The sequence below is a fragment of the Hyaena hyaena genome, unplaced genomic scaffold (genome assembly GCF_003009895.1).
Source record: "Hyaena hyaena isolate Hyena2069 unplaced genomic scaffold, ASM300989v1 scaffold_150, whole genome shotgun sequence".
Classification (NCBI taxonomy): Eukaryota; Metazoa; Chordata; class Mammalia; order Carnivora; family Hyaenidae; genus Hyaena; species Hyaena hyaena.
In genome coordinates this window covers 1,554,392-1,566,509 of record NW_024080782.1, presented here as the reverse complement: position 1 = coordinate 1,566,509, position 12,118 = coordinate 1,554,392, and the positions used below count along the sequence as shown (strand labels likewise).

The following is a 12,118-nucleotide window of genomic DNA, read 5'->3' as shown; positions in this document are numbered from 1 at the left end:
TGGAAATGCAAGTTAAAACCATGCCTCAATGCCACAATATACCCTGAGATTGGCTGAAGCAGAAAGTACTGACAGTGAGGAGCAGTGGTAAGGATGCAGGGCAACCCCAGTGTTCCCGTGTTGCTGGTAGGGGTGCAGAATGGCAACAGCCAGTCAAGAGGGCCGTGTGGTATTTTCTTAAAAACTTAAACATACGTATATACTCCTTACAAATTGAGACAATTTAAGTGTTAGTTGTTTTCAAAATGTGTTTACTTCAGTTCTACGTAGGAGTTCAGCTATCCCTTATAATTTTAGGTTTAATTCATTAGGAAACACCATCAGGTCTGCAGTAAAAGCTAATTTTTAAAGTCATATAGTATTAGATACTAGTGCTTGAGGGCAGTTCTTATTCAATAACTTTTCGATCTTGGCCCTGAGCTCAGAAAATTGCAACAAAACTTTACCACTGACAAGCCATTGAGTATAAGCCTGTACTATGTGGTAAAGGAAGTCTGTGTACTCCGCTTCAATTCCTGACAAATCATGGATCTGCCTATGGGTCAGTCCATAAAATCGAGTGAAATTTGCCAGTGACATTACTACTTCAGTAGCAGTGGTAGGTTCAAATTAATAGAGTTGAGTCAATTAAAAAACAAGGCAAATGGTTTGCAGTGGTTTTCTGTGGCTTTTTGTGATTTGTTACCCATATAGCTCAGCTGTTGTTTATTAATCATCTATTTAAAAAATAGATAGGGGCACCTGGGTAGCTCAGTAGGTTAAGTGGCTGACTTGGGCTCAGGTCATGATCTCATGGTTTCTGAGTACAAGCCCCGCATTGGTCTGTGCGCTAGCAGCACAGAGCCTACTTTGGATTCTCTCTCTCTCTCCCCTCTATATCTGCCCCCCCGCCCCAAAATAAACTTAGAAAAAACTAAAAATGAAAAAATGGATAAATTAGACTTCACTAAAATGTAAGATTTCTGCTCCTTGAAAGATACTGCCAGGAAAATGAAAAGACAAGTCACAAACTGGGATAAAGTATTTACCAAGCACATCTCTGGCAAGGATTTATATCCGGAATGTATAAAGAACATCTCAGAACTCAGTGCTAGGATAACAACCAATCTAGTAAAAATGAAAATGGGCAAAAGATTTGAACAGATATTTCTCCAAAGAAGATACAAGGAAATAAGGACAGGACAAGATTCTCAACACCATTAGTCATTAGGGAAATGCAAATTAAAGCTGAAGTGAGATACCTTCAACACCTGTCACCTCACCTAGTGTTGGTGAGGAGGCAGGCAGCTGGCACTCTTGTATATTGCAGGTGGAATTGTAGAACACATAACCTCTTTGGAAAATAGTTTGGCAGTTTCTTAAAAATGTAAATATGCATCTCTTATACCATCCAGCCATTCTACTTCTAGAGAGTATTAACCCAAGAAAAACAGCAGCCCATGTCCATGCAAAGACCTGTACAGAAATGTTCACAACTGCTTTTTCAATAAAAGACAAGCTGGAAACAACCTAAATATATATCAGTATGTGAATGGATCAGTAGGCTTGTGTGTGTGTGTGTGTATCTCCATATGAAAGATTACTACTCAGTAATAAAGATTGAATTATTGATAAACAACATGGATGAATCTGCTTTGTTGTCATATTTCCGTGGCATGATAAATGATTTGCATCTGATGTTTTGCTTGTTGAAAAGAACTTGGTTTTTGAAATGTATAGTCATTTTTATTTATCCCTTTTTTAATACACAGGTTACTTGGCATGAAATTGCCAGGCCACAGATACATGGGTATGACCTGAAATGTTTGGCGATGGTTAGTCGGTTTCAGTTTGTATCTGGAGCAGATGAGAAAGTTCTTCGAGTATTTTCTGCACCTCGGAATTTTGTGGAAAATTTTTGTGCCATTACAGGCCAGTCAGTGAATCTTGTGCTTTGTAATGTGAGTATTCCTCTAAATTTAGTTATGTGGAACTAAATCCATTCACTTCATTTAAAAAAATGTTGCTTAAGCCTGTAAATGGAGATTATGGGTAGAAAGTCAAATTGTGTTTATTATTGGCTTGACAAACTTTTGTGTGTACTGTGGTATGCAGTAATTTAAATGTTTAAACCAGAAATTTCTTTAAAAAAAACACACTGAAGAATTAAAGTGTTAAAGCAGGAATACCATGTATCATCACTGTGATTGGTACCTACGGTAAAACAATATATGTTAGATGGGTCATATTTTCAAGGAGATTTCCACGTAACTCTGGTTAGGGGTAGGGAACAGTAGAACTGAAGTACATGCAATTATTAGATGAGACCAAGGATTTTTTGATGGCTAAAGTAAATTATTCATAGAAGGAAGAGGTTACTGTACTTGAGAAAATGTTTAATGGGCTTCATTTGGGTTTTTGAAAAGGTAAGTTTAAAAAAAATTTTTTTAATACTCTGTACAGAAGATTTGAGCTACTTCTAAAAATACATACGTGATGGGACACCTGGGCACTCAGTTGATTGGGTGACCCGACTCCTGCTTTTGGTTCAGGTCATGATCCCAGGGTCCTACAGAGACGGAGCCCTGAGTCAGGCTCTGAGCTGAGCGTGGGGCTTGCTTGGGATTCTCTCTCTCCTTCTGCCCCTCTCTCCCTCTGTCACATGTACATGCCCTGTCTCTCTCTCTCTCTCTCTCTCTCACTTAAAAATTAATAAATACATACATAAATTATAAAAATTACAAAGTAGTTTTGAAGGAAGGGAAATTAGTTGTGTTACGCAGAAGTGTGCACATCATATGGTTCTTTACTTAGAGTTGGGTTACAGATTTTACTTCTGAGATTGTAAAGGGTAAGTTAAGTACACTTGCTAGGGAGAAGGGAGGGGAGAGAGGGAGAGCACGCATGTACATGCAGTAGGGTGGCTCTGGCTGTTCGAATGAAGAGTACTGTATCCAGGGAAATGGAGGGAATGGGCGAAGGCCCAGTGCCAGAGGACCTTGGGAGGCAGGCACAGTTTAGACCACAGGGGTGCTGTTGCAGGTCCCTAAACAAAGACAGTGAGAAAAAGTACTTGGGGGTGAAGAGAGCAGGATACATTTGGGCCTGGAGACTCTGAGGTCAGGGCAATGAGCACCAGTCCAGGTAAGACTGGAGAAGAAAGTCATTCGAAATAAAATTTCCAACTAAATTCTGTAGAGTGTATACTGAGCACCCATGACACAGGCATTCTTGTTCTGTGAAGAGGATTTAAGATTCTGTTCTGCTTGTTTCTAATCAGAATAAACAATGGGAATCAGATCAAAAGGGAAGTCTTGATTGGGATTATTATGTAGAGCCACTGGGGTGGAAGGGCAGTTAGTATCAGGTTCTAGTGATTGAAATGTGGTTTTAGGATTCCATAAGAGCCTTAGACCCAGTAGACACTCAGGTCTGTGTCCTAAGATACAGCAGTTTCATGGACTAGAAAGCCTCTTGCTCTATTTTGGGTTTTGTTCCCCTGCCGAATGTGAGGATAGGTTTGTAGCAGTCTTCTTATTGCTCTTTTCCATGCCGTTTTATCTTTCTTGGTTTCTGAGATAAAGCGTGTGGTCTCTTATGTCTGGGTAGCTGCTCTTGATGGTTTAAATTCTCACTGCTCATGTTTATGTTGAGTTCCAGCTCCTGTATTAAAGTCCAAATTGTGAGGAATGTTCTTAGCCTGTGGACATGTGCCAGTTATGATGGTTAGCCTATAGTTTCTTATGAGATAATTTGGTATACATTGCAGAGTATAACAGATATTGGCACTATAAGTGGCACTCTAAAAGTTTTTAAAAATAGTGAGTCATTTAAGTATTTTAATGAAAATACTTTGTGCCTTTTAAAAAAAAAATTTTTTTTAATGTTTATTATTGAGAGACAGACAGAGTGCAAGTGGGGGAGGGGCAGAGAGAGAGGGAGACATAGAATCTGAAGCAGGCTCCAGGCTCTGAGCTGTCAGCACAGAGCCCAGTGCGGGGCTCGAACCCACAGACCACGAGATCCTGACCTAAGCGGGACACTTAACTGACTGAGCCATCCAGGTGCCCGCCCCTACGTGCTTTTAGGAAACAGTGGTGTCTGCATGTGTATCATTAGGGATGTGCTTGGGAGACTCTTGGAAGTAGAGCCCTGGGCGTGCACATTTTATCCCACTCTTCCGTTAGAAACGAGCTGGGTGCATGCCCTGTCAGGCTCTGAAACTCACTGAGCTGTTAGGGTTCGATGAGCTCATGGATGAGGATGCCTGACTTTGGATCGGGTAGAGAAGCTTGGGGGTTAACTACAGCCTGTCTGTGGAGAGTGATTGTTTAGCATTGCATCTGTTGGTTTAGGAAATGGAAGTGTGTGCAGATATCCACACAGGGTGGTCTTTAAATGGTTCCTCTGCATTTATGAGCATGACATTTTTGTGTGCCTAATAGTAACTTTCAGTGTTTAAAACACGTTTTGTACCTTTTATTCCAGCAGGATGGTGATCTTCCTGAAGGAGCTACTGTCCCTGCATTGGGGTTATCAAATAAAGCTGTCTTTCAAGGTAAGGCTTTAGTATCCAACGTTTTTGAACCCATTGTATTTAAAACCTAGTTACACACTTGTGTAACATGTACCTCTTGTTCATTATTGACCTTTTTTTTTTTTAAAATCACAATACATAAATCAAAACATATACATTTGCTTTCTCTACCAGGTACTCACGGTAAGTACTCTGTACATGTACAGACCCTGAAATAGGTACAGTTTTCACAAAGTGTGTTTCATGGAGCTCTACCACCACACACGCTACTATGGGTAGCCTGAAGAATCTGTCCAGTTGTTCTAAACATTTGGGAAATGTTAGGTCAAAGAGAAAGGAGGAAATCTTTAAGGGATTTACTCATGCTTCACAGAACACATTTGGAAAATACTGGAATAGTGGAAGTACCCTTGGGTTTGGAATCACATTGATACATCTTGAAGAACAATCAGTACTTTGAGGTACCACTGCTTCCTAACCGATGCCTTAATATTAGGACGTATGTAGGACATAAAAATATAGTGACTGTGTTCATGATGTTGACGTGTTTCTTTTAAACTAGGAGACCTAGCTTCTCAGCCTTCAAATGAAGAGGAGCTGTTAACAAGTAATGGTTTTGAGTATCAACCAGTGGCCTTTCAGCCTTCCATACTTACTGGTAAGAAGTGGTTAAAAGGTGGTTTAATAGTTATTCGTACACAAAGTATGTACCTGTCACTATTGACCTAAAAAAGTGCTGTGGACCTCACTCACTCGTGTGAAAACAGAAATAATAATCGCAGTGCTATACGTTGATTGTAGAACCGCCCACTGAGGATCATCTTCTGCAGAATACTTTATGGCCTGAAGTTCAAAAACTGTAAGTGAAACTGCTAAGCTCTTTGATCTGGTTTTGTCATAACTTGTGATTTTTTTTTTTTTAAATCCACACAACTTGATTTTTTTCCTTTGCTTTCCTCTTACCGACATTATCCCCCCTTATCTAAAAATCTTTAGTGGCCTTCCCAAGAGGCAAGAGGAAGAATCAAGCTACATAGATTAGTATATTACTGTACATTCTATTTACTAGATTTGTATATATAACACATTATATTTCTTTTCCTTTCTTTAAAGGATTTCTAAGATTTATTATTCTGTTGTTTGTTTTTATCTTTTCCCCGTTGATGATTCTCCATCAAAACCTTTCCCAGATTTATTGTGTATTGTAGGCTGGCTAGGGGTGAAAGCTTGTATTTTAATCTAATTGCTTGAAAACTTGTATCACTTCTAGGAAGCAGGCATTTTCCCCAGTATCTGTGTTTTTTCCCCAGATGTTTGCCTAGACAGAAATGTTATGTCCCCTGAAAGAATTGCATGTTACCTAGAAAGATTGATGTTGCTCTCACGTTTTAAAACTTTGTAGCATGAAAGTAGGTACTTTTACTAATATGGGGTCATTCATTTTCTCTTTTTAAATTTTAGATATGGACACGGTTATGAAATATTTTGTGTTGCTTGTAGCAATTCAAAGACTCTGCTTGCCTCAGCATGTAAGGTAGGGGATTGTACTTCTTTATTCCACTTGGTCCATGCTACGTGAGTCACGTGAGTCCTCAGGCTCCTGCGTTTTGTGGCCACGGAGGCAGAACCACGTGAAAGGCCACTGGGGCCTGCTTTTTCTGAGTCTTGCTTTCTCCACCTCTTTTCCTTTCTGTCCCTTCAAAAGCTTGCAGTTGCAGGGTGCCTGGCTGGCTCATTTGGTAAAGCATGTCACTTTTGATCCTGGGGGTCATGAATGTAAGCCCTGAGTAAGATGTGGAGCTTACTTAAAATAAAAAGCTTGCAGTTGAGGGACACCTAGCTGGCTCACTTGGTACCAAGTGTGTCATTCTTGATCCTCAGGGTTATGAGTCCAGGCCCCATGTAGGGTGGGTGTAGAACTTACTTAAAATAAAAAGCTGGGCCACCTGTGTGGCTCAGTCAGTTGAGTGTCTGAGTTTGGCTCAGGTCATGATCTCGTGGTTTGTGAGTTTGAGCCCCATGTCAGGCTCTGAGCTGTCAGTTCTGAGCCTGGAACCTGCTTCGGATTCTGTGTCTTCCTCTCTCTGTGCCCCTCTCCCACTTGTGTTCTGTCTCAGAAATAAATAAACATTTAAAAAAAATAAAAAGCTTGTACTTGCATTTTAAATCTGTTTCAGCCACGTACTTTTGCTCTTAAATACTTGATTTAAACTGATATATACCTGATTTATTTAATAAAGTATTTTTAACCTAAAAATGTGATAAACAATTAAAAAAACTTTTTTAATGTTTATTTTTGAGAGAGAGAGAGAGAGAGCGAGCAAGTGGGGGAGAGGCAGAGAGAGAAGAAGACACAGAATCTGAAGCAGGCTCCAGGCTCTGAGCTGTCAGCGTGGAGCCCGATGCAGGGCTCGAACCCATAAACTGTGAGATCATGACCTGAGCCAAAGTCAGACGCTTAACTGACTAAATCACCCAGGCACCCCATGAATGTGATAAATGATTTAAATAATTGGAGTCCTGGAGCTATACATAGGGGAATGAGAAGTGAAATCCAGAGTGCACTCCATCTGATGGTTTCTCCAGGAACAGTTTTGGGTCTTAGCGAAGTGAATGGGGTCCCTCAGCCCATGCCAGGGTGGGACAGGGTGGTGGCCAGCTCACTAGCACAGGCGACTGCCAAGTAGTGCTCATCATTGTTGGCTTGCGAGATTGATCTCATACTTAATAAGTCAGTATTTATCCATGTTCTGTGCAGCAAACTAATATGTATGGAGGGTTGTCTGAAAGGTCTTGAGACCCACCCATTTTATCTACATTTTCTAAAATACATTTACTCTTTTAAGCATGAGGACATGAATTGCCCATCTGACGGGCCCCTCTGTCCCAGTTTTTGCTGCACAGCTTCTTGCCGCTGGCCAGTATTGACAGGCATCATCAGAAATATCACTGTGCCCCTCCGGCCCCACCTCCTGTGCTTGTTGTCCCATCTGTGAGAATGGTACTGAGAGTACTTCCTTCTGTTAACAGGGACCTGGGGAGGAATGGACCTTGGTGGCAGGAATAGCCGTAATACTTGTTCCTATCAGCCAACTTATTTTTAGCTTTGGTTGCTGTCAGTCATGTAATTGATTATTTCCTTTTCAGCTTGGCTTGCTTGTAGCAAATGTGTGCATCTTGCTTTTTGTTACTTGTATACTTTTTCTAAGTATTTTGCATTTTAATAAACAGAAAAGAGGTGTGGTTGATAGTGTGGCTTGAGAAGTTTAAATCTGAAGGTTTGTCTAAACTCGCCTTCCCAATAGAAGGGTAAACAGCCCATGGAAACTTAGTTCTTTTCGGCACCAACCCAAAGGTAGCTTGGTTTCTTGAATGGAGGATGCCAGCCACACTTTTGGTTTTGACTGGTAAAGCAAATGATTAGATTCATCTTTCTTTGAAACTAACATTTTTAACAATTTAGGGGCGCCTGGGTGGCTCAGTCGATTAAAGCGTCCAACTTCAGCTCAGGTCATGATCTCACAGTTCATGGGTTCGAGTCCTGCCTTGGGCTCTCTGCTGACAGTTAGCTCAGAGCCTGGAGCCTGCTTCAGATTCTGTATCTGCCTTTCTCTCTGACCCCCCCCAGTTTACACCGTCTCTCTCTCTCTCTCTCTCTCTCTCTCTCAGAAATAAATTAAAAAAATTTTAAAAATTAAACAAAATTTTTTTAGATGTTGTTAGCATATTGTAAGTTGTGTTTGAAAGTGACCAATTTGATTAATTTTGACATATGTTTTTACAATGAAATCATAACCACAATTAGATAACGAACATAGGCATCAACCCGAGAAATTTCCACTGCCCCTTGGTATAAGTCCTTTCCTGCCTCTTCTTACTTTCTCCTGCCTCATCTCTAGGAAACCACTAATCAGCTTTTTCTTGTGATAGAGTACTTGGTATTTTCTAAAATTTGTATAAATGGAATTATACAGTATGACTATTCTGTTTTTGTTTTTGGTCCAGCTTGTTCATTCAGTATAAGAATTTGGGATTGATCCATATTGTTGCACATATGAGAAGTTGATTCTTTTTTATTTCTGGGTAGTTTTTCTTCTACAGATGTATTTCAATTTGTAGATCTCTTCACTTATTAATGGACATTTGAGTTGTTTCCACTGTTTGGCTTTTACCTATAAAACAGTTATGAATATATAAGGTCTTCATAGGAGTATATGCTTTCATTTCTGTTGAATAAATGCCTCTGAGTAGAATTGCTAGATTATATGGTAGATGTACATTTAAAGTTTTAAGAAACTGCCGAACTATTTTTCAAAGTGGTTATACCATTTTACAGTCCTACCAGCGGCTGAAGTTCCAGTTGCTCCACACCCACACCTCACTGCTCACCAGCACTTAGTATGGTCAGTCTTTTTAACCATTCTGTGAGGTGTGTAACATATCATTATGATGGTAATTGGCATTTTCCTAACAACAAATGATGTTGGGCATCTTTTCATGTGCTAATTTCCCATCTATATTTCTTCTTTGATGAAGTATCTGTTTGGATTTTTTGCCCATTTCTTTATTGGATTATTTGCTTGTTACTCAGTTTGGAAAATTTTTCTTATACACTGGATATAAGTATCAGATATATGCTATTTGGGTAATTACTCCCAGTGACGTATCTTCATTTCCTGTTTTTCAAAGAGCAGAAGTTGTATGTTTTGGTAAAGCTTAATATACATCAATTTTTTTCCTATATTGGGTTGTGCTTTTTGTGTAGTAAGATATCCTTGCCTAACTCTAGGTTATAAGGATCTGCACATCTGGTTCTCTGAATTTCATAGATTTTAAGTTTCATGTTTAGACCTAAGATAAGTCTTGAATTAATTTTTGCATTTGGCCTGGAATATATGTTAAAGCTGGTTTTCTGCATGTGGATATCCAATTGTTCCATCTTTATTTGTTGAAAAGACTATCCCTTTACTTCCTGCCTTTTGCACCTTTGTCAAAAACCAGCTGTCCATATATGTGTGGGTCTGTTTCTTGACTTTTGTTTTTTCCCATTCGTTTTAATAGGTATAGCTTTTTGTAATATGTCTCAAAACCAGGAAGTAATTATCTTCTAATTCTCTTCAAATTTATTTTGGCTATTTTAGGTTCTTTTTTACATAAATTTTAGAATCAGCTTAACAGTTTCTATAAAAATACCTACTGGAATTTTGTTGGGGATTACGTTGAATCTATAGATCAGTTTGAGGAGAGTTTTAACAATATTGGGTTTGTTTTTTTTTTTAAAATTTTTTAAATGTTTTTTTAAATTCATTTCTGAGAGACTGCATGAGCAGGGGAGGGTCAGAGAGAGAGGGAGACACAGAATCTGAAGCAGGTTCCAGGCTCTGAGCAGCTGTCAGCACAGAGCCCGACGTGGGGCTAGAACCCACGAATCGTGAGATCATGACCTGAACCGAAGTCGGACACTTAACTGACTGAGCCACCCAGGCGCCCCGATATTGGTTTTTTTGACACACAAATACAGTGTGTCTTTCATTTATTTAAGTGTTTAATTTCTTAGGTCTGATTTTTTTTTTAAATGTTTATTTTTGCAAGAGAGAGAGAGAGACAGCACAAGCAGAGGAGGGATGAGAGAGAGGGAGACACATTCCAAAGCAGGCTCCAGGCTCTGAGCTGTCAGCACAGAGCCCGACATGGGGCTTGAACTCCCAAACCATGAGATCATGACCTGAGCCGAAGTTGGATGCTTAACTGACTAAGCCACTGAGGCGCCCCAGGAATGATTTTTTTAAATAAACATTTTATTTTATTTTATTTTATTTTACTTCATTTTATGTTATTTTTAAAGATTTTATTGTATTTTATTTTAGTCAACCTTTTATTTTAGAATGATTGTAGATTTAACAAAATATTGCAAAGATAATAGATTACCTCTCACCCAGTTTTCCCCAGTGTTAACATCTTAATAGGACTGTTTTGTAGTTTTCAGTGTCTGGTCTTACGTCTATTTTGTCAGATTTACCCATAATTCATATATTTTATTCATTGTTTACATATGGAAATGTTGCTTTTTGTTTATCAATTTTAATATCCTTCCTACACTTACTTATTCTTGTAGCTTTATTGTAGATACTGTAGCATTTCCCATATGGACCCTTATGTTATCTATGAATAAGGAGTTTTATTTCTTCCTTTCCCATAAGGATGTCTTAATGCTGGATAATGTAATAGCAGAAATCCTTGGCCTTATTCCTCACCTCAGGAACAAAACATCCCTTCTTTGTCCATTATGGATTTTGTGATTCTTCTTTATCAGGCTACCTACAATTTACATTATATCATAGATGATAGATTCTGTTAAATATTTTTTCTTCATCATACAGTTTTCCCTTTTTCATTTATTAACATGCTGAATTTTATTAATTGGTTTTTCAAATAATAAACCAAAATTGCATTCCTGTTTGTCATACGTTTTCAAATAATAAACCAAAGCCCACCTGTTTGTCATAGGTTACCTTTTTACATACTGTTGGACTTACCTTTACTAAAATTTTGTTTAAAAACTTAAAAAACATTTTTTTAATGTTTTTTTAAATTTATTTCTGAGAGAGCGATAGCATGAGCAGGGGAAGATCAGAGAAAGGGAGACACAGAATCTGAAGCAGGCTCCAGGCTCTGAGCTAGCTGTCAGCACAGACCCCCACCTGGGTCTCGAACCCATGAACCATGAGATCATGACCTGAGCTGAAGTCGGACGCTTAACGGACTGAGCCACCCAGGCGCCCCAAAAGCTTTTATGTATGGTACATGAGGGATATTGCAGTATAGTTTTCTTTCCTTATAATGGCTTCATCTGGTTTTGGTTTCAAAGTAATGCTAGCCTCTTTGAAATAGTTCTTCCTCTAGTTTTCTGGAACAGTTTGTGTAGAATTTGTATTAAGTCTTTTTTATTAAAAAAATTTTTTTTAACATTTATTTTTGAGAGAGTGTGAGCAGGGGAAGGGCAGACAGAGGGAGACACAGAATCTGAAGCATGCTTTAGGCTTCGAGCTGTCAGCACAGAGCTTAACTCAGGGTTTGAACCCACGAACCATGAGAACCTAAGCCAAAGTTAGATGCCTAACGACTGAGCCCCGATTATTTCTTTTTCAAATGTTTTGAGAGAATTCTTCAGTAAGCCACCTGATCCTGGAGTTCTCTTTGTGGGAAGGTTTTAACTACAAATATAATGTCTTCAAAAGATGTAGGACTATTTGGGTTATCTAGTTTTTCTTGAGGGTACTTTGGTAGTTTGTATCCTTCAGAAAATTTGTCCTTTTTACCTGAATTGTCAAATTTGTTGGCATAAAGTTATTCATAATATTCTCTTAAGATATTTTTAATATCTAAAGAATTTCTGGTGATGTTACCATTCTTATTCCTGCTATTAGCAATTTGTGTTTGCTCTCCCTCTATTTATTTATTTATTTATTGGTGGGGGAAGCATACTGAGAATTGATCAGGAATCTAATGATTTTTTTGATATTTTCAAATAATTCAGCTTTTGGTTTTGGTAACTTTCCTCTACTGTTTTTCTTGTTTCTATTTCATTGATTTTTACTGTTT

The 12,118-nt window shown here is 38.7% G+C and overlaps 1 protein-coding gene across 2 annotated transcripts in view; it reads left to right on the top strand.

The window, feature by feature from the left end:
• Positions 1-12,118, top strand: part of ELP2 (elongator acetyltransferase complex subunit 2) — a 43,465-nt gene that overhangs the window by 19,638 nt on the left and 11,709 nt on the right. The window contains exons 13-17 of one of the 2 annotated variants that reach the window (XM_039238883.1): positions 1,752-1,940; positions 4,471-4,537; positions 5,079-5,174; positions 5,318-5,375; positions 5,978-6,050. In XM_039238883.1, the coding sequence (XP_039094814.1) occupies positions 1,752-1,940; positions 4,471-4,537; positions 5,079-5,174; positions 5,318-5,375; positions 5,978-6,050 (483 nt within the window). Of the gene's footprint in view, positions 1-1,751; positions 1,941-4,467; positions 4,538-5,078; positions 5,175-5,317; positions 5,376-5,977; positions 6,051-12,118 lie in introns of both variants that reach the window. The other variant, XM_039238882.1, reaches the window with a different exon arrangement.